The sequence below is a fragment of the Trachinotus anak genome, unplaced genomic scaffold, assembly GCF_046630095.1.
Source record: "Trachinotus anak isolate AG129_WGS33_773 ecotype Australia unplaced genomic scaffold, CSIRO_AGI_Tana_v1 ptg000012l, whole genome shotgun sequence".
Lineage (NCBI taxonomy): Eukaryota > Metazoa > Chordata > Actinopteri > Carangiformes > Carangidae > Trachinotus > Trachinotus anak.
In genome coordinates, this window is record NW_027273863.1 from 2,940,494 (window position 1) to 2,960,855 (window position 20,362).

Sequence of the window (20,362 nt, forward strand, 5' to 3'; positions counted from 1 at the left end):
TCAAAACCCTCTAGGTTTCTCCACAATTTCCCATGTGAGAGTTGGAGTCCTCTAGCATAATTATAGAGTCCCCAGGGAGTACCCTTGCCAGAGACTCCAGTAAGGCTGGATGCACAGGATTTCTGTTGTCTGTGGCGCATTGGCTCAAACAATAGTCAGATCCTTCCCCTCAGCAATTCAGTGACATAGAGGCAACCCTCTTGCTCCCCAGTGGGGACCGCCAACACAGTGGTGCTCAGCTAGGGGCTGATGAGTATCCCCACACCTGCCTAGCACCTCTCACACCAGGCAATTCCCGAAAAAGAGAGAGTTCAGCCCTCTCCAGGAGTTCAGATCGAGACCCAGTGCTGTGAATAAAAGGCAATTCTTCTCTAGTTAGTACCGCTCAACCTCCCAAACCAGCTAAGGTTCCTTCCCTACCAGAGAAGGGACGTTCCACATCTCTGGAACTTGTATATGATGCCAGGGGTCAGCACACCTAGGTCCCTGCCTGCCGCCTGCCGCCTGTCATCTCCATCATGGCTGATTCATTCAGGGTCTGTGAAATGCTCTAAGCCTTGCCCCTCATGTTGGACCAATTTACCAGAAGCTCCTGTCCCAACAATGCAGGTGCCAGGGTCACAGGAATGCTCAAATCTCTCCACCACGATACAGCAACAACCTAGTTCCTGTAGAAACATCAGTGGTTACAATGATCATTGGGAACTATCATTAACACTGATAAGAAATATGAGAATGTGACAAATAAATCTGTGGTTTTTAGTATTCACTGTTTGTTTTTCCCTGCCGGTCAGGTATCGTCGGTTCCAGCGCTCCAACAGTGTGACAGCAGCTGTACAGGTAAGTCCCCACTTCTGCTGTGTTGTTCTAGAGTTACTCAGCTCAAATCATTATGTCCTGTAAGGGACATACTGTAAATGTTTATTTCCTTTATATCCACTGCTCTTAACAAAATATCCCCTGATTTTAGTGAAATTCAGTGGAAGTGAGGCCTGATTTTCACTGTTTGTATTTTGATCAAAGTGCAGAATCATTTGGCCATCACACATTTCATAACATTATCATTATCTTCTGAAAGATTCCTGAAAATGTCTGTGGGACATCCCAGTCTGCTTAGTGAGACAGATTAATGTAGATGGCATTTTTACATGCAAGACATTTGATGATAGCTCAGTTTTTGTTAAATACCTCCTTTTCCTCTCTATTTGTCTGTTCTTGTCTCTGAGGGTGTGAGAAGTGCCCATGAGTGCTGGGCTCCTTCATGTGTTTGACACTTGGATAAAAATATTCCTTCATTCACTCCATTTCGAGGGCTGAGCAGCCTTGGCAAAGGATCTGATCACTGTGTAGTGAGAATAACCTTTCAGTGCATTCTTATTGTTGAGGTTAACCGCAGTATGAGTCTTCTCATATAATTCACTGTTTGAAGGATGAGTGTATTTCATTGAAAGCATGGTAGTAGATACTAAACCAGAAATGACGTGTTTCCATCACTAGTAACTCTGTAGAAATCCCTTCAAACAGCCTTTGACTTCATCGCTGAACCTAGTGATGGACACATTGTCATGTGTTCATGAAGCTGTGGTCATCAGACAGCCAAAATCTAGACTTAATCAAAAATGAACCCTTGGGAAACCTGAACCTGGTGCACATGCTGAAAATACATTTTCAAGAAATGACACCTGATCCAAAAAGGACCCAAGAGGCTTAGGTTAAATGTTGAACTGTTTCTGTACTAAACCAGACCAGGATCTCTGACCTGAACCAGGATCTGTGAGTCTGAACAGAACCATAAACCTGTTTGATAATGTTGGAGTCACTGCAGGTGGAGATGGTTCTGCAACATCAGATATTTTATCAGAAAATAAGCAGAACAACATTTCCTCATCAAGTCAAGAGAAAACCTAATCTGGTTTCTCTGCTGTTTCAGTTTTTATTTGTATAAAAATAGATTTTTTAGCTGACAGGGTTGGTATCAAACATTGTTCATTCAGTCAGTCATTAAGATTTATTCATGATGCCATCCAGGCAGATCTGGACCTGCCCGACTTGCTGGACACCCCTCTGGACTCCCCAGACACTGACCTGGAGGTCCTGTCATCTGGTGCCATCTCTCGACAATACTCCCGCGATGCCGCCACCTCCACCGTCAGCATCCAGGGCTCAGGGAACCACTACCACGCCTGTGCCTCTGATGACTATGAGGATGTTGGCTTCGACCCGTCCATCCTCCCTCCTCCAGACCCCTGGATAGATAGTGTGACAGATGACCCGCTGGATGTCAACTTCAACAGCTCCACTATACTGGAGGTACAAGGGAGCTTGTTCAGTAATATTATAACAGTTTGCTAACAAATTCACCTCATCAACTATTAAGTGGTCAAAACTTCATCCAGCTTTAAAAGTCTCAGTGTTAACCAAGCACCATCCGCCAGGTCTGAAATATGAAGCATCAACAGTGAAGAGCTGAAAGCTGCAGTCCTTCTAATGACCACTGGAGTCTGGCTCCAACAGTGAGTCAGTCCCCTTAGACTCCCATGTTAAAATGTCCAACTTTACAGCAGAAATAAACATGTTTACAGCCTGGTACAAAAAAAACTGTTTTGGTCTCTAGAGCTAATTTCCTCCTTCCTTTTCCTGGATTCTGGATATAAGACTCTTGAAATATAAAGTGTAAATGAGGCCTCTGTCACTTTATCACTCCTTGATACAGAATCAATTGTCCCACATCCACTGTAAAAGAGACTGACCTCAGTGCTGTCAAGTAATCAGAACATGAAGAATCATAAACTAGCATCAAATTAGAGTCTAAGACGTGACTCTGATGGTCCCTTGTCATATGGGAAATATTAACTCCAAAGGTTTAATCAAACAATCAAATAATTAGATGGATCAATCAATAATAAAATCAATCCTTGGTTATCTCACTGTCATATTCAGGGATTTTACCCGTGCTCTCGGCAGTGACTAGACTGCTTCACACAGCTTCCACTCTGTGCTTATTACCTTCTCCTGCTGTATTTGTTAGACAGTGGAGCCTATTTTTAACACCAGCTGCTCCCAGACCTCCTCATGGTTCAGGACTGTCAGTGATCTGGGATCTCACTGTCTTGGATCTTACTGTTTTCATCATCAACACTGCTGATGTTGGTTTCCATCCATCTCTGTACAGTTTGCAACTTAGTTACAAGGTTCAAGGTTCAGCGTCATTATCATTATACAATACAGGATGTTACAGTTAAGGCTGTCACTTCTTTATCTGATCTCCTTCACTGATTTAACAGATGTAGAACTGAGTCCTAACACTGAGGTCTCTACTGACCTGAAGCTTCGCTGAAGAGAGTCTTTGAAGAGGAAACACTCTGTCACAGAGTAGACATAGATGTAAAGCCCCTAATCTTGTCCCCCCATACCCCCCCACAGGCTGTGACGTGAGGCTGGCTGATCCTCTCTGTTAGTGGCGAGCTGTTTTCAGCAGTGAAAAGAAGAACTGATTACAGTGGAGCTTCAGGTCTGCAGTCAAACAGGAGCTTCACACTGTCAGCTGTGTCAGCATCACAACAACTGAGTTCAAACAAATAGACGACATTAAAACAGCCATCATGTGATCATATGACACAAACAGAGAGGGAGCTCCTACCTAAACCACAGGGCTCCATGAGTCAGATGGGACTGAGTGAAGGAGACGAGACACTAACAGAGTGAGAGGAGGGAATATTACCCAGCAGGTGATTTTACACTTAGTTCAACAGAGTTTTTCCACCTGCAGAAAACCCAGCACAGCTGGCAGTGAGTACTACAGTGTACTACATGTTACTGTGCTGAAATAAGTCAGAAATAATATCATCATAATATCATGTGTTTCCCTCCAAACACAGACAGTCTGTGTGTGACTCATTCAGCAGCTCTGCACCACTGCTGTGTGGAACATTCAAGAAAACTGGTCAGTGGTTAAATCCGTTAAATCACTTGTGTGTTAATGAATCCATTTGTACCTGACAAGGGTCGTAGTATAATTTCATGTCATCCTTAGACAATGATCAGTCTATAGAGTCTCCCTTTTTCATACAACATAAACACCTGTCAGGATACTCAATTATCAAGTAACATATTTTGGCCACTTTGGCTTTCTGTACAGGCAGTGTGTCCCCTGCAGATTTGCTAGGTGCCGTCTTTTTCCTCCTTTATTCTAGGACGTCTTTATATTTCTTGGAGCATTACTGCCACCAGCTATTGATCCATGAAGAGGCAGAGCAGCAGGAACATGGAGTTCATCAGCATGCAAGCATCTGTGCAGACACAAGATAAAAACCAAATGGACCCTGTTCATAAAAACATAGTTCCATAAATTCCTATGTAATCATATTTCATTATCAGCTCCTCCAGGAACTGTGATCTTCATGATGTAATATTAACTCTTCTGACTTTTCCACATTACTGTCTTTGTGACATCACTGTGACTGTACAAACTGCAGGTGAGTCTCTGCATGTGTCACTGTTTGACCGGCAGGTGGTGCAGCGCTCAGTGTGTCAGAGAGATGGGCGCTGGTTCCTGAAGCTGCTGCAGGCTGAGACTGACCGCATGGAGGGCTGGTGTCAACAGATGGAGCTGGACCAGCAGGAGAACGACCTGCCTGAAGACAGTGAGTGTTTGTGTCTCCATCATGAAAGACACATCATTCACGGTGAAGTCTGACTCGAGTTGTCCTGTTAGTTTAAGATGAACTGGGTCTACCTCTGTTATTAAAGTGCAGCTGCATGTGTGTGTGGGCACAGTGGAAGAAAATAAACAGCTCATAACAGGTGCGCTGGAGTAGAAAACAAACATACCTTTCTGCACAGCTATGGAAAGTTTCTATTGTCATCTGAGAAGGAAGAACTCTAACATAAAAAGTTGTGTAATGATATAACATACAGATGGAGGTGAATATTTTGTTTCTATACAACTAAAGTTTCACTGTTTTATAGGAAAAAACATGTGACCTGATTAAATCTTCTGTTAACATGATGAACTTCACACAGAGGTCACAATTAACTCTGAACGAATCAGTAAAATATAGTAAAATACAGACAAACAACGACCTCCACCTGCAGGCTTATGGTTCTGTTCAGACTCTCACTGATCGTGGTTCGGGTTTGAGATCCTGGTCTGGTTTAATACAGAAACAGTTTTAATCTAAACCAAAGACTCTGGATGTGAACCTGGACTCTGGGTGTGAACCTGGTCCCTGGATGTGGCCTGGACTCTGGGTGTGAACCTGGACTCTGGATGTGAACCTGGTGCCGACCAGTTCCTTAAAATAAAACCGTCGCAAAAAACACACTTAAGTCCTGTCCTTAAGGTTTCCTTAAAATGTTCACTGTAGTATTCTTAAGGTTTTCTCTTATTTTAGTCTTATACTTAAGGAATCACTTAAAGTCAGTTCAACCTTAGAGACTAAACTAAGGTTAAAAACTAAAGGTTCCTCTGACTCTGAACTCACCATGATGAATTCATGTTGATAAATGAAGAACATCAGACCAGGAGACACCTCAGGTCAGTTTATGACATGTCTGACCGTCTACAGTTGGATCACTGCACTTCCCTGTCTACAGCTGACCATAAATCCCTGTGTGCTGGGTCACAGACCGTTCCCATCAGAACAACAGGGGGATGAGGAGCAGCGACTCCCTTAATGTTACCAGCTTCATAAAAGTGAGAACAGGTATCACAAACGATCTCCATGGAAACTGTAGAATTTCTCTGCTGTAAAATCTCTTTCACTGCTGTAAGTTACTTTACTTTTTTCCTTAACTGAGGAAACCTTTTAAGAGGAGAAATTAAACCTCAGTTGTTAATAAGAAAACTTAAGGTGTTTTGTGCAACCGGCCCCTGGTCTCTGGATGTGAAGCTTGACTCTGGATGTGAACCTGGTCTCTGGATGTGAGCCCGGTCTCTGGATGTGAGCCTGGTCTCTGGATGTGAACCTGGTCTCTGGTGTCAGTCCTGGTCTTTGTAGGTCCTCCACCACCTCCTGAGACTCTGTTGTAATGATACTGAACGTGTTTGTGTTTCAGGTTAGTGTCATAGAGACGGAGCTGAGGAAACATTCTCTGTCGTCAATGTCTGAAGAATCATTAGTTTCACTCTGTCCCCGCATTCAGTCAGTGTTTCAGTAATAACTGACTCACAGTCCACACAGACCAGTCCAACCCTTTTCTGCCGCTGAGCCCTGAAGACACATGTAAGCTGCATGTGAACACTTCAAAGGGGTCCCGAGTCCTGAAGATCTAGAACCACATCTCATGTCTCTGGTTACCTGTGTTTGATTTGGTCCATTACTCGTCTGCTGGCCTCCTGTGCTGTATCTTGAGAAACTGTCTCTGTCTCTGTTCCTGACTCTGTCTCTGTCTCTAACTCTGTCTCTGTCTCTAACTGACTCTGTCTCTGTCTCTAACTGTCTCTGTCTCTGCTCACAGTCCTGGGGAAGATGAGGAGTGCAGTGGGAAGTGCTCAGCTCCTGATGTCCCAGAAGTTTCAGCAGTTCAGGGAGCTGTGTGAGGAGAACCTGGTGAGTGTGACACTTCCTGTCTTCATTGTCCATCCTCTCTGACGTCCCTGTCAGTTATTGGCCTCTAGATGTGAAACACTGACTCTGTACATTTTAGCCATGCTGTTAGCTCAACTCTTCAGGTGCTGACTTTTTCTGCAGCATCACCATCAGGTCAGAACATCAGTGTGTCCAGTGCTGTGGTTTCCTATCAGCCTCAGTCTGCATTCATTTTAACATGCTAACATGCTGAGATGGTGAACGTCATACTTGCTTAACAACATCAGCATATTAGCATACTGTCTTTAGCATCTAGCTGGAAGCACTGCTGGGTCTAAGATGTAATTGGAGGGAGGTGTGTTTCCTGTTGTGTTAGTGAGTGAGAAATGTTTTGAAGAGAAACCTTTAGCAGGATACATAAGCCAACAGGCTAACACTGGCACATTTACAGTCATGTTGATTCATGTGGATTGTCCCTGAATACTGTAAATAAATGAAGTGGAGTACCAGTGTCATGTGGACTGGACTGGAGGACACAGTGTGTGACAGACAATAAGGAGAATGCTGATCCTCAATGAAAACAAACTGTTTAAGATATTTAATAGAAGAAATATCATAATCTAACATCAACTTCAGTTACTGTGTCACATCCATCAGATTAAATCATGATCACCAGGTCTATGATGACTGATGGGTGAGTGTCAGCGTCAGAGCTGAACCGGTTTAACCCGAGGACATTTTCATCAGGACCGGACTGGTCTCTATTCACTGAGGACAGTTAGACCTGCTTCTGTGTGGTCCCTGATGGGTGAAGTCTTTGTGCTGCAGGACCATGAGTGTCTCTGTTTGCAGGTCTTGGAGGATAACGCTTACCTCTTCATCTGTCTGAAGGAGGTGAAACACAATAGCAACAGCAGTGTGAGCGACACCCTCAAATCTGAATGTTTCTCACCATGATGTACATCATATCTTCATCTTAGAAACCTGTTGTGAGCTGCTCCTGTTGTCATTTTATTTTTTTATTTTTATTCCTCCTTGTCTGTGAAATGTCTTCTTCTACTGTCACAGAACCCCAACGCCCACCCCCGCCCTGTGGCCTCAGACCTGGCCGGGTTTTGGGACATGCTGCAGCTGTCGATTGAGAACATAAGCCTGAAGTTTGATGAGCTTCACCAGCTCAGAGCCAACAACTGGAGACCCTTGGACCCCCCCGAGAGAAAGGTACTGACACACAGGCTGAGGAGCAGGGAGAGCAGCAGGTTTACTGTGAGCTTCAGTCCAACTCTGGAAACATGTGGCTTCTGTCTGTGGTCCATACAGGGACAGGTCACTACACCGTTATATCTCTTCATCTCATTTACTCTGAAGCTATGTCCACACTGCATCTTTCTTTTAAAACTAAAACAACCTCTGTCCACACCAACACACCTGACAACACACATCACATGACCACACAGGTTCACTGAGCATGTGCGAGCTGGTTTAAACAGGAAGCAGATTGTCTCCTCTCAGCTGGTTAGTTCCAGTAAATCCTCTGAAGCAGGAACAGCAAAGACATTTGTAGAGTTCAAATACAGAACTGAACTGAACAACAGCTGCTGCAAAGACAACAAGGTCAGTGACACTTTAACTCATTATCCATGTTGTTTCACCACTGGTAGTCCAGGCTGATATGAGCCAATCAGGAGCCACCATGGGCGTCTACATCATCGTTTCCAAAGGTTTCTGCTTCTGTCCATCCAGACTACAACTCAACCTGGAGCTTCAGGCTAAAACAGGTCCAGCAGGATTTCTGAAAGTCTCTGTTTTAGGGGCTGAAGACTCTGGAGGAGAGTGGACAGAGGAGGTAAAAGAGAAGAAGAGATGAGTCCAAAACTAAAACGTAGAAGAAGAGATGAGTTTAAAACTAAAACGTGGAAGAAGAGATGAGTTAAAAACTAAAAGGTAGAAGAAGAGACAAGTTTAAACTAAAACGTAGAGGAAGAGATGAGTTTAAAACTAAAACGTAGAAGAAGAGACAAGTTTAAACTGAAACTTAGAAGAAGAGATGAGTTTAAACTAAAACACTGAAAAAGAGATGAGATTAAAATTAAAACGTCAAAGAGATGAGTTTAAACTAAAATGTAGAAGCAGATATAAGTTTAAGAGGTAATAGGTAATAGAGTGGGCGGAGCCTGAAACTGAACATTCTTTCACCTAAACTCTGCTGAAAGCAAAGTCACTGATCTGAAGTCAGCTCAGGTGAACAACAACACACAGATCAAAAGAAACCAGCCATCCTGATCACACAGTTATTTAACATTAGTATACACATCTGCACACTGTGTTTGTCAGATATTCTTAAAACACAAACATGTGGAAAAGAAAGTCCTGTCATAAATACTCCGGTTAATATCTAATAAATATCAGATGGGTTAGATACATCATCAGAACCTTAATTTAATTTCTTAAATGTTTCTGTGCAGAAATACTGGACAGAAATAACTAAAGCTGTGGATATTATTCTTCAGTGCAAACTCCTTTGAGGGTCTGAGTAATCATTGTGTAGAACACCACGGCGATTATCTCAACAAAGTGATGAATATCAGTAGAATATTAAGAGTAGCAGCGTTCAAACAGAAAACCAGAAACTCTCTGAAACCGGAGGCACCAAATAACACATCCCAACCTCAGGAGTCTAACTGAACTGTTTGATATGAGATGGAAGAAGGTCCAGAAAGTGAATATTATACAAAAAATAATACTGATAATAAAAAAAATAGATAAAGAATAGCTTTCAGTCTTCAGTTTTTCTTCTCTTCTTTTATTTTTATTAATTAATTTATTTTCCTAAATGTACCTTTTGTACTTGTCTGAGAAATAACTGCAGTAGGTGAATGCCATTCAACAATTAAAGAGTATTAAATAAAGAATGTGAATATACAGAATAAATACTGAAATGAACACGACCTCTTTCAAACAGTGACCCTGAAGGAAACTGACACACTGGAACACACTGATTGGCTTAAAGGGGTAACTGCATCACACGTGTGAGACCAGTTTTTTCCACAGACTCAGAACCACAGCTGACAACAGCTCTGATTAGTGATGTGGTCTCTGGGTTCATGTTTAGGTTCAGATTCACTGAGACAGGTTTATTAGAGGACCCTATAAACTGTGAGGTTTGTCTTTCAGACAGCCCCCTTCACATTAACCTGAAGGTCTCATGTCTGAACAAGTACCTTTAATGTCAGTCAGTCCTTTCACATACAGCACATGAGCTGATATGAATGAATGAAAGACCCTGTCATTCACTGCATGTGCTCTGTCAGGTTTCACTCTCTGATACCAGAATCAGTCAGACCATCAGTGTCACTCACACTATGACTGCTGCTACAGCCCATGTCTACACACAGTTACAACACAGCTGTAAATACACTGACTGTAATCACTGTCAGCTCTGTGCTGTGGAAACCTGAGACAGGTACAGGTAAAGCATCCAGCTGATGACATGTCTCCCTGTCTTTCTTTGTAGTTTTGTGTTGTGGATGAATAATGACCACACACACACACAAACTTAGAAGCCTCTAAACAGCATGAAACTTTTTTCCTCCGTCTCACTGACAAGACATGAACCAGAGTGGTCTGTGTATGTTCAGGCAGTTTGTTTCTTTCAAAAACATAAAAACATAAAAACAAAAAACATAAAAATGTAAAAACAAAAAAACATTAAAACATTAAAAAGGATCTGTTTTTCAGTTTTTGTTGTCAGAATTAAAAAACAAAAAAGAAGAAACTATCCAACTCCAACACTTTTTCATTTTCCCTTCTTGCACTGAAGAATGAAGACAGGTAGTCAGGTGACACGGAAGTAAAGGTAAATGTTTCAAAATAAAAGAAACTATCAATTCTAAATAGTGTAACATTTTAGAAGTACAGACAGATGATTTTCTTTTTTTCTTTCCATTAAGACATGAAAAATATTTAATCAGAGGTGGTTGATGTGTTATTTGAATTAATTAATATGTATAAATACACTGTGTGGTCCTTCTACAGTGTCTACAGTGACCAGCAGAGGTCACCACTGTTACCTGATTATTGTTCTCCCTTATTATGAGTTCATATTCTTCTACATGATCAAGCTAATGTTCACTGTTTATAGCTTACAGCAGACACTATGACCTTGATTCTGAAATCCATCAGTCCTCAGACATCACAAAAGGACTGATCAATCTGCCAAAGGTATTGATCATCATAATATCTGCGGTAGGCAGCTCTTAGGCTGTGTATTCAATCATTAAGAGCAAAGTAACCAGAACTACATATAATTTACACGTCAGTCTCCCCTCCCTACAGACAGAGACTCAACATACACCAGACTTCAGAGACAAAAACTCACATTCAAAGATGATCCAACTCTGAGTCCAGAATCTACAAACACCAGAACTGGAGTGTTTCTTGTTTGTGTTTTTTGTCTGACAAAAAAAAACAGAAAAACAGCTCTGGTTTCATGTTTTTATGGTTTTCTGTTTTTATGGTTTTATGGTTTTGGGGTACAGGTGCTTTTCCCTCTGCATATGTGCAGGTGTGTGTAACTGTGTCTTAGGTGTCCTCTGCCTGCTGTGTTGCTCTCTCTGCAGTGTCTGTTGTGATCTTGCTTGTGATACTGACTCTGATGGCTTCCTCATTTGCTCTCATTGTTGTCTTTTTCTTTCTTGTGTTTTGTGTGTTGACAGTGAAGGCGCTTGCAAACAGCCATGCATCAGTCAACATAACTGCAATGCCAACACCACAGGGCCTTGACACCTCTGGGCCTCCGTAGATCCATCAAGTCTGTTTTTCCATCTGCCTGTCCATGCTTCCCTCCCTCCTTCCTTCCTTCTTTACTTCTTTCCTTCCTTCCTTCTTTCCATCTGCCGCCTGCAGCATCCTCACCACGTGTGGTTTTTGTTTTGTGTGTTGTAGCTGCCAGTGTGAAGATAGATGGACAGGAGGGAGAGCAGCTAATCTTCCTTCTGCAAAACTATATTTTGCATTTTGGAGTTTACACAGCAGCTTCATAAGAAACATGCACAAACTACAACCTCAACACACTTCATCAAAGAGGCAAATACAACCAACACGAGGAGAGACATGGGTGTGATGAGTAAGTCTAACTAACCTCCCTGTGTTCAGGATACCTCTGTCTGTCCTGGCTCAGCTCAGTACAGAATGAAATTTCAAAATCAGCAGTAAAACGACACAGGGAGCTAAAATCAGAGCAGCTGTTTCAGCCTCTCGTCTCTCATAGGGAACCTGAACTGGCTGCAGTCTACACATCCTTTACCTGTTTAATCTGATTAACAGATTACTACAGTCAAGAGAGGACTAAACACAGATGTAGAATGCTTGTCAAAGCTTAGTTAATTGAAAACAACCCCAACATTACTGTAGTTAAGGCTGTAATTTTCCTGCTGAAGATTTTTTACTTTTTTGTTTTTGGGCAGTTTCAGGACCAATAACGATTTACTCAGACTTTTAAATCATTTAAATCTAATTAGGTTTTGATTCCTGGTAGTTTAAGGTCCTGTGAATGGAGTGTGCTCACCTTGTTAAAGGATATATCTGGTTTATTACAACATGGGCCTAATATTATAAGCACTGTAGCACATGACAAATGCAGAGATCCAATCAGTAGGTGATGTCATCCAGAGTCAGTGTATTATCAGATCATGTATTTCTGAGTTGTTTGGGGTCAAGTACAATAACTTCAGTTTGTCTGGTCTGGTCATTCAGGTTTTTATGTCCTTAAGACTCACCTGAATTTTGACGCCCTGGTTAGTCTCATCTGGCTTCATGGATAAGTACAGCTGGGTGTCATGTGCGTAACAATGAAAATTGATCTTTTGCTTTCTGATAATGTTTCCTAAAAGAAGCATATATAGGGTGAAAAGTATTGGTCCTAGTACAGAACTTTGAAGAACTACATGACTGACTTTAGTGTTGGTAATAGAGTCATTATTAACATGAACAAACTGAAACTATCAGATAAGTCTGACTTAAACCAGCTTAGTGTGGTTCCTTTAATGCCAACGACATGTTCTAGTCTCTTTAATAAAATCTTATGATTGATGGTGTCAAATGCAGCACTAACATCTAGTAGGACAAGTATAGAGACAAGTCCATTGTCTGAGGATGTGAGGAGATCATTGGTGACCTTAACCAGAGCTGTTTCTGTGATGGATCAAAAACCTGACAGAAAATCTTACCTAATATAGAGGTGTTGATTAAAGGAAGAACATCTTTGAACAGCCTTGTTGGAACGGGGTTAAAAGACAAGTCGACGGTTTAGATGAAGAAACTGTTGAAGTGAGCTCAAAGAGATCTACAGGAGAGAAGAAGTGTGAAATTAAGATCCAATAAACCAGATTTATCCTCTCAGGACATTTGTAGTGGTAGTAGAAAGATAGAACATGTTGTTGTCTGCGTAATAGTGAAAGTGGAGTATGTCTGTGTACCATTAATGAAAACATACATACCCTGCCACAAGATTTGCATGAATGAACTAAAATTGCCTTTTATAATACTAATACACCTGCCTTGCATGAAAGTCTAAACAGAGTCAAGCACATGTTTCACAGTCCTGTACGGTTGGTGCAGTTTTACTGTCCCCGTGTAGAGTAGATCTCTGTACAGGAAAGTGTATGAGATGGAGAGAATGGAAACAGTTCAGTTAAACAACAAGTTTAGAAACAATAGAAACAGCAGAGAGAGAGAGAGAGAGAGAGAGAGAGCGAGATAGAGACAGAGAGAAAGAAAGAGAGAGAGACTGAAATGTACAGGACATCAGATTCACCTTATTCTTCTTATCACATCAAAGCAAAGCCTATAGCACACACACATACACACTTGTCTGTCTTTTCCTGAAATGTTCTGCCCACACCCCCACCCCCACAACCCCACCCCTCCCTCTACATCCTCTCCCACCAGGAGAGGCGGCTCCCACCTCCAGTGCCAAAAAAGCCACCTAAGGGCCCCCACCACCACCCCCCTCTGGCCAGAGACCGCTCCCTGGAGAGTTCGGAGAAGCAGCGGCAGGAGGCCAGGAAGCGCCTGATGGCTGCCAAGAGAGCCGCATCCGTACGACAGAACTCAGCCACAGAGAGCGCCGATAGCATCGAGATCTACATCCCCGAGGCCCAGACCAGGCTATGAGGACACTACCAGGGACACATACAGTACACACACACACACACACACACACACACACACACACACACACACAAACAAAAAAATGTATGGTTGTCCACACCAAGACATAGAAGTGTAATATGAACAGATATTGCCCCCCCCCCATCCCCCCCCCCTCCCCTGACCTTTCTTAGAGTCTCACCTGGCTGCAATCACTCCTCACAAAAGAGGTGTCAGGGTTGTCAGACCAACTTCAGACCAGCTGTACACTCACCTGAGCCTCCCTCTATTTAATTCACAATCTCTAGTTTGTCAAGACAAGATCTAACCTGTTTTCTTCGGTTTTATCACTGATTTCTAGTTTTATTTGTCTTTTATTGAAGGTGGAATTCTATGGAGCTAAAAGGTCATAGTTTTTATCGTGTGGGAGCAACTTAAAGGTTCTGTATATAATCGTCACAGCAACTAGACCACCACCATCTCCCATCATTTTCGCTGTCAACAAGGTGTCATGAAGCCCTGTGAAAGTGTCCCTAAACACACAAGAGACACAGCTGAATAAAGTTACTCTGAACATGAGAGCCAACAAACACAACCATTAGCTAACATTGCTGTGATATGCACCACAGCTATGCTGACAGTTAACTAGCTATAGAGCCAGCCAGCTAGCAATAGCAACATTAGCTGAACACATTAATAATATTGGTAACAGCAGTTAGCTAATGTTATAATGCTACTGTAGCCGTCACTAATGAAAACAGAATTACTGACATATGGAGGAGAAGAAAACTAGTTCGGAGTCCAGCTGGAGCCTTTAGCAGCTCGTAGGGATCTCCATCTCAGTACAGACAGACCAGGACTGGATCCACTGTCGGACTGGGAAAGAGATTCAGCTTCGGACTGATCCACTAGGACCGGCTGCACAAATGACACTGATGTAGCTGTAAAAACATTGATGGAGCTGGTAAAGACTTTAAAACCTTTATGATGGAGCTGGTAAGAACTTAAAAAACTTTCTGGTTGTTTTGATGGGCCACCAACCAACTAGGAGTTGAGCCTCTAGTCCTCAGTCCAGTCCTCCTGTGCTCTGGTCTAATTTCTTTATTTGTCAGAGCCTTTTTAGATGAAAATGTGGTTTCTTCTTCAGTGAAGGAAATTCTGAAGGTCACTTTCACCTGAATGCTACGTACTGCACTGTGTCAGCTCAGGTGTGGGCAGGGCCTGTGCGTATAAACATAGGGAAGGCCAATAGTTTAACAGGAGGGACTCAAACCCACCCACATTTCCAGACCAGTCACCAAAACAGAGAAACTTAGATCACATCACACACAGAGAAAATGTGACTTCGTTCTACGTACCGTCCCTCCACAATATCTTTACATATAAAATAGTTGTTTACTGCTGTGTTATTGTTTAAAATCTCATTAATCTCATTTACAGAACCTTTAATATCTGCATAGTGAAGTCATTAGAGGTCTGTGTCATACGTTGTGTTTTAAAGAGCTTTAAAGAGTTTGTTGATTAAATGTGGTGTGTTTGACACATGCTTTGTTTGTTCAGTCAGTTTTCTTTTGTTTTTTGGTTTGTGTGTTTGATAATTTGTTGGATGATCTGGTTGAAGGGAGTGCTCTGCTTCTCCCTCCTGTTACTGGTGTTCATGTCGTCCCAAACAACAAGCTTCTACAAAACAGCCCCAGTAACTCTGGGGTCACTGCTGGTTTTATGTTCCTGTTGATCCACACATTAATGCTCACACCAAGAGGTTTTAACTTGTCATATGAATTGGTTCCTTTGAGAAGCACTATCTCCTGTGAAGTCTCCATTGCTTTTCTCTGAATAAACTTCCATCTATACCCACGCCTCCTCCCAGACCCTGTACTTGTTCCTCGATGAAGTTAATGACACGACCTAACTCACGACGATCAGCTTAGTTTTCCTTCATTGAGCACAGCAAATGATTCCTTCTGATGACGATCTCATGTCTACAAGCAAGAGCAACCAGAATTTCATTGACTGATCTGAAGTCGTCAGAGGCACATATGCATTAATAGTAAATTATCGTGGGATGAGAAGATGAATAAGTTGCTCGCTCAAGATAAAAAATGATCACCTTTTGGGACTTTAGGGGCTCCGTAGAATTAAAATACAAATCATTTTTATTGTTTGATTTATTCAGGCATGTGGTTAAGATATTAATTCATTTTGTTGGCAGCTTAAGTAGTGTGGTTCTTGAAGAACTCTTCAAGAACCTCAAGAAACTCCAGCTGCCTTTGTCTGGCACACAGAAATACCAAGACCCTCCACAGATACACACAGTATCTGTGTGTTACAGCTAACACAGAATTTACAAGCCCACAAGATCCTATAAGAGCTGCCCAAACCTCTAGTACACCAAGACTCCACAGTCTGAGCCAGGATGTACTCACATGCAGCATGTCTGTGGTGTTGAACACTGTCTACAGTCCAAATGATGAGTTATCCGTTTTTATAAAACTGCTGCTCTGTGATTGGTTCTCCACAGACAGTCGACTCTACCATCAGTGAAAGAAACAAAAACCATCTCAGAGAAGTTTTACATCTCCTCTCTCAGGTTTCTCTCTGGAGCTCTAGTAACAGCAGGTCAGTGAGCCAATCAGAAGAGAGGCTCTGCTGTCTGCATGGCTGGCAAACAAAGGGATAGGTCTACTACCTCCTGTTTGCTGTTTGTGACACTGTTGTGTGACTCTGGTCCAACAGAGGACAGAGGTAGATCAGCTGCACCTGGATGTACCTAACCCAGGACAGTCCACATCTGCAGCTGTGTGACCTGCTGCAGAGTGTTACAGGTTTGGTCAGATCACGCAGGACCTGGTTTGACTTTCTCTGTGGGTCTTGGTACACAAGTATGTTTGTACAGAGGTGTGGACAATCACACATACACACACACACACACACTCCTAACCTTGTGTCATATGAGAACTGACTCAGACTGAGCTCATCAGTACTCGCAGGTAACTCCTCCTTCAGGTGTGGTGGCTGAATGAACGCTGCAAGTGGTTGTAATATAGAAACAGAAGAGGATGCCATGATCACTGTTCTCTGTCATCTTCCTCTTTATCCCCACACGACATCGGTTCTTCATGGAACTAAAGAACTTCACATGATGAGCCACTGGTGTTCTATAAAAATGGGGAGAACCAGGTCTCGTACGGGGATCAGTGTCAGATCTGTCTCATGGCTCAGGTGGTGGCCTGAGGTACTAAACAACAAAAACACAGGTTCAGCTGTAAATCCTCAATCGCCATGAGGTGAACGATGAAGAGCTGACGGGATCAGAGACTCTAAACGATGCCTAATAATGAAATGGTTTGGGTATTTGTGTAACTGCCACCTGTGCACAGGTGACACATTTTCTCCCTCTTTGGTTTGACCTTCACGTCCCTCATCCTCCTTCTTCTTCTTCTTGGGTTTCGGGGTGATTTGTCTTTTACAGGGTACAATTACACTTTAGCAATATTTAGTGGAGGTGGAGGAAGTGCTCAGAGAGCCTATAATCAGTGAGGTGGAGTCAGACTGTGTCAGATATGCAGTGCAGAATCTCTTGAACAAAATTGAACTGATCTTTCTAAGGTTCAGATGTTCAGGTGCAATTTTTCATTCATCTGATAGATGCTCAGATGATTTTAGACTGTAGGTGACAGACTGATGCTGACAAGGCTCTGAATCCAGACTGTGGCAGTGAGAACAAGAGCTTCCAGGGAGCTGGAGGTGATTTGGAGGTTCCTCAACAAAACAACAGATTTTCTCAATTAGACACAACACTGACACACAGACAGATGAGTTTAGCCTTAATTCCCAGACATGAGGCCATTTGAATCTACACTGCATCTGTGGCCAATTTAGACAGAAAATGATATGATAGATATGATGATGATGAAGAAGAAGTGTGTTCAGTTGACCACGGCAAGTAATATGAAAATAAGACTGTAATGTGGACGTCTAACCTGCAACAAGAAAACTAATGGTTCACTGCTAAACACAAAGTGTCAGAACTAATAATGAATTAGATTAAATATGTAATATTAATTAATAGATCACAGACAGGAAACCTGATCTCCACAACACTATGTAACCAAGAGACTATCCTGTGACAAGCGAGCCCATAGGTCATCTGTCAGAAGGTTATTATGACCCATCGTTAGGTTTTATCGCTAGGCGACATCTAGTGGTCGTAGTAATGATGACAGGAGCAAAGGGAAAAGTGCAGTGACGTAGTTTATAGAGCGATAAAGTCCACGTCAGGAGGAGGTTGGGGTGGATGTCCACGTGTTTGTTGTTGTAACCATGACAATCAAGGACAGGTATGCCCATTGCTGTCGGGGCGTTATTTAAAGAGACACTGCTATGGGTTGTGTCAGAGGGTTTTTGGTTGATCAAGTTGGAGGATTGGTTGATCAGGTTGGAGGACTGGTTGTTAGGTTGGAAGACTGGTTGTTCAGGTTGGAGGACTAGTTGATCAAGCTGAAGGACTGATTGATGAAGTTGGAGGGCTGGTTGCAGAGGTACGACTGATCTGTATATTGACTTAAATTGTTTAAAACATGATATTTATTCATGAACGTCCTCAGCTGCACAGACTTGTAATATTCTGCTTGGATACATATAAAATCAATGTTATATTTTTACAGTATCAGTCCACTGAATATGACCATCCAGGATAAATAAATCAGTAAATTAAATTATTTTTTTCTTGAAATTTAACTGAAACATCTGTGCCTTTATTTTGGTGGTTAGATGAGGAAGCCACATTATTTACATGTTGCCGTGGTCAGGTGAGCTAACCTAACATAACCTACTTCTACCATAACTACTGTTGTTTAAACCAAACTAAATTATAATTCATGTTCTGATTCTTAATTTCTTCTGCTGTCTCTTTTAACGAGGAACTCCAGAGACCTAAAGTCCTGGTGTTTAACATCCTCTGTCTCTGCGGGAGCTCCGTCAACTCTCAGAAAATAACCCTGACATTAACCTATCATTATGATGTCATCAGGGGTAGAGGCTATAAGGTGATAACAGAAAGCATGTGTTACAGACTAGAGATGTGGAGTTTGAAAGGTATGGGTGCTTAGTAAGGTAGGAAGGCTCTGACAAGGAGACACTTTTAAAGTTGCATTATGGGAAATGTAGGATCCAGCATTTCTGGAGCTAAAGATCAGGACCTGTCGGCCTCTGCTGCTTTAATCTGTCTCTGTACTCCAACTGAATTGCTGGAGTATGGAAACAGAAACTGAGGAACAAGTGATTAAAAAGATTAAAGCAGAGCATCAGACTTCAGCGAGTTCTGAAGCAGAGACGTCTCCTCCTGAGACATCTGGGGAGCGGCAGTCTAGAGGACTAAAGTGCCATAAGAAGACCAGAAGTCCAGACACATCTGACTTTCATGCTCCACAGCTGGACTCCACAGCTGATCTGCACCCGGTGTCAGAAAACATCTCTGGGGTCAAGATGATTTTCTTAGACCCACTTCTCGTTATTTGTGTTAAATTATCTTTTATACTGCTCCTGCTTACATCAACATCTGTTTACACCAACATTTGTCTGTGACGACCTCTTATATAACTGCCATTCATACTTTCTCCAGAGCCACAGTCTGGAAATCAATAGAAGCTTTTACAGGACTCTACAGACAATGATAATGAAGATAATGATGATGATGTGATGAACGTATTCTGTATTTATTTTACTCTTTTGTAAAGGTTAGATGTGTGTGTGTGTGTGTGTGTGTGTGTGTTAGTGTGTATGTGTGTGTGTGTGTGTGTGTGTGTGTGTGTGTGTGTGTGTGTGTGTGTGTGTGGGGGGGGGGGGATAGGGGTGTAATTTTGTACAGGATCTGATTACCTCTGTGTTTAAATGATGACAGTGACAATGACAGTGAGCCATATTTAATGTGAAATACCCTTCTTATCAAGAGGAAAGGGCCATACAGATGCTTTTTTTTACCATTTACAGAGTCATTTCTTTAGTAGCAAGCTTACTGTCTGTGTGTTTGGGAGGAACATCGGAGCAGGAACAACATGACATGAATGTGAACCAGAAAACAGGAAGATGTGTTCATGGTCGATCTGAAGTTTCGCACATGAAAAACGTTAGTGCAGATTCATCAGCTTCTCGTTGGTGATGTAAAAGTCATCCTGTCAATAGTGACAAATGTGAAATAAAAACTAAGAGGTTTCAACCTTTTCTGTTTTTATTCTGTGGAAGATCAGGGCTGCAAATATTCAGAGAAAATCTTAATGAAATTGAAATTTCATTTTCTTTTTTTATTGTCTGTAAATCCATGGCAACTGCCAAAATGAATAAATAATGATTTTTAATTTAAACGTTAACACAATTACATTACATTACCAATTTCAAATTGAAAAAACTTGAAAATGAAATGAAAATTTAGTTTGCTTTAATAAACTTTTATTTGCACAATACAAAAAAATAAAATAAAAGATGCCATAGATTATTCTGTATTCCCTCCCCAAATTAAAAATAAACAATAAAATACATTAAAAATGGATAAAGGGAAATAAGAGACATATAAAATAAACAGATTAATGCAGCACAAATGAACTCATAATAATTATATTAAAAGAGTCAGTTGGTTTTTCAGTTTCTCACCAATTACTATATCTTGAATTAAGTACAGTGAATTT

At 41.8% G+C, this 20,362-nt stretch overlaps 1 protein-coding gene across 2 annotated transcripts in view; it reads left to right on the forward strand.

The window, feature by feature from the left end:
• Positions 1-19,475, forward strand: part of LOC139628985 (disks large-associated protein 1-like) — a 114,245-nt gene extending 94,770 nt beyond the window's left edge. For both annotated transcript variants that reach the window (XM_071491281.1, XM_071491280.1), the window contains 6 exons: positions 795-840; positions 2,029-2,310; positions 4,511-4,643; positions 6,460-6,551; positions 7,599-7,751; positions 13,479-19,475. In XM_071491281.1, the coding sequence (XP_071347382.1) occupies positions 795-840; positions 2,029-2,310; positions 4,511-4,643; positions 6,460-6,551; positions 7,599-7,751; positions 13,479-13,703 (931 nt within the window). In that variant the 3' untranslated portion in view covers positions 13,704-19,475. The remainder of the gene's footprint in view (positions 1-794; positions 841-2,028; positions 2,311-4,510; positions 4,644-6,459; positions 6,552-7,598; positions 7,752-13,478) is intronic.
• The last annotated feature ends 887 nt before the right edge of the window (positions 19,476-20,362 follow it).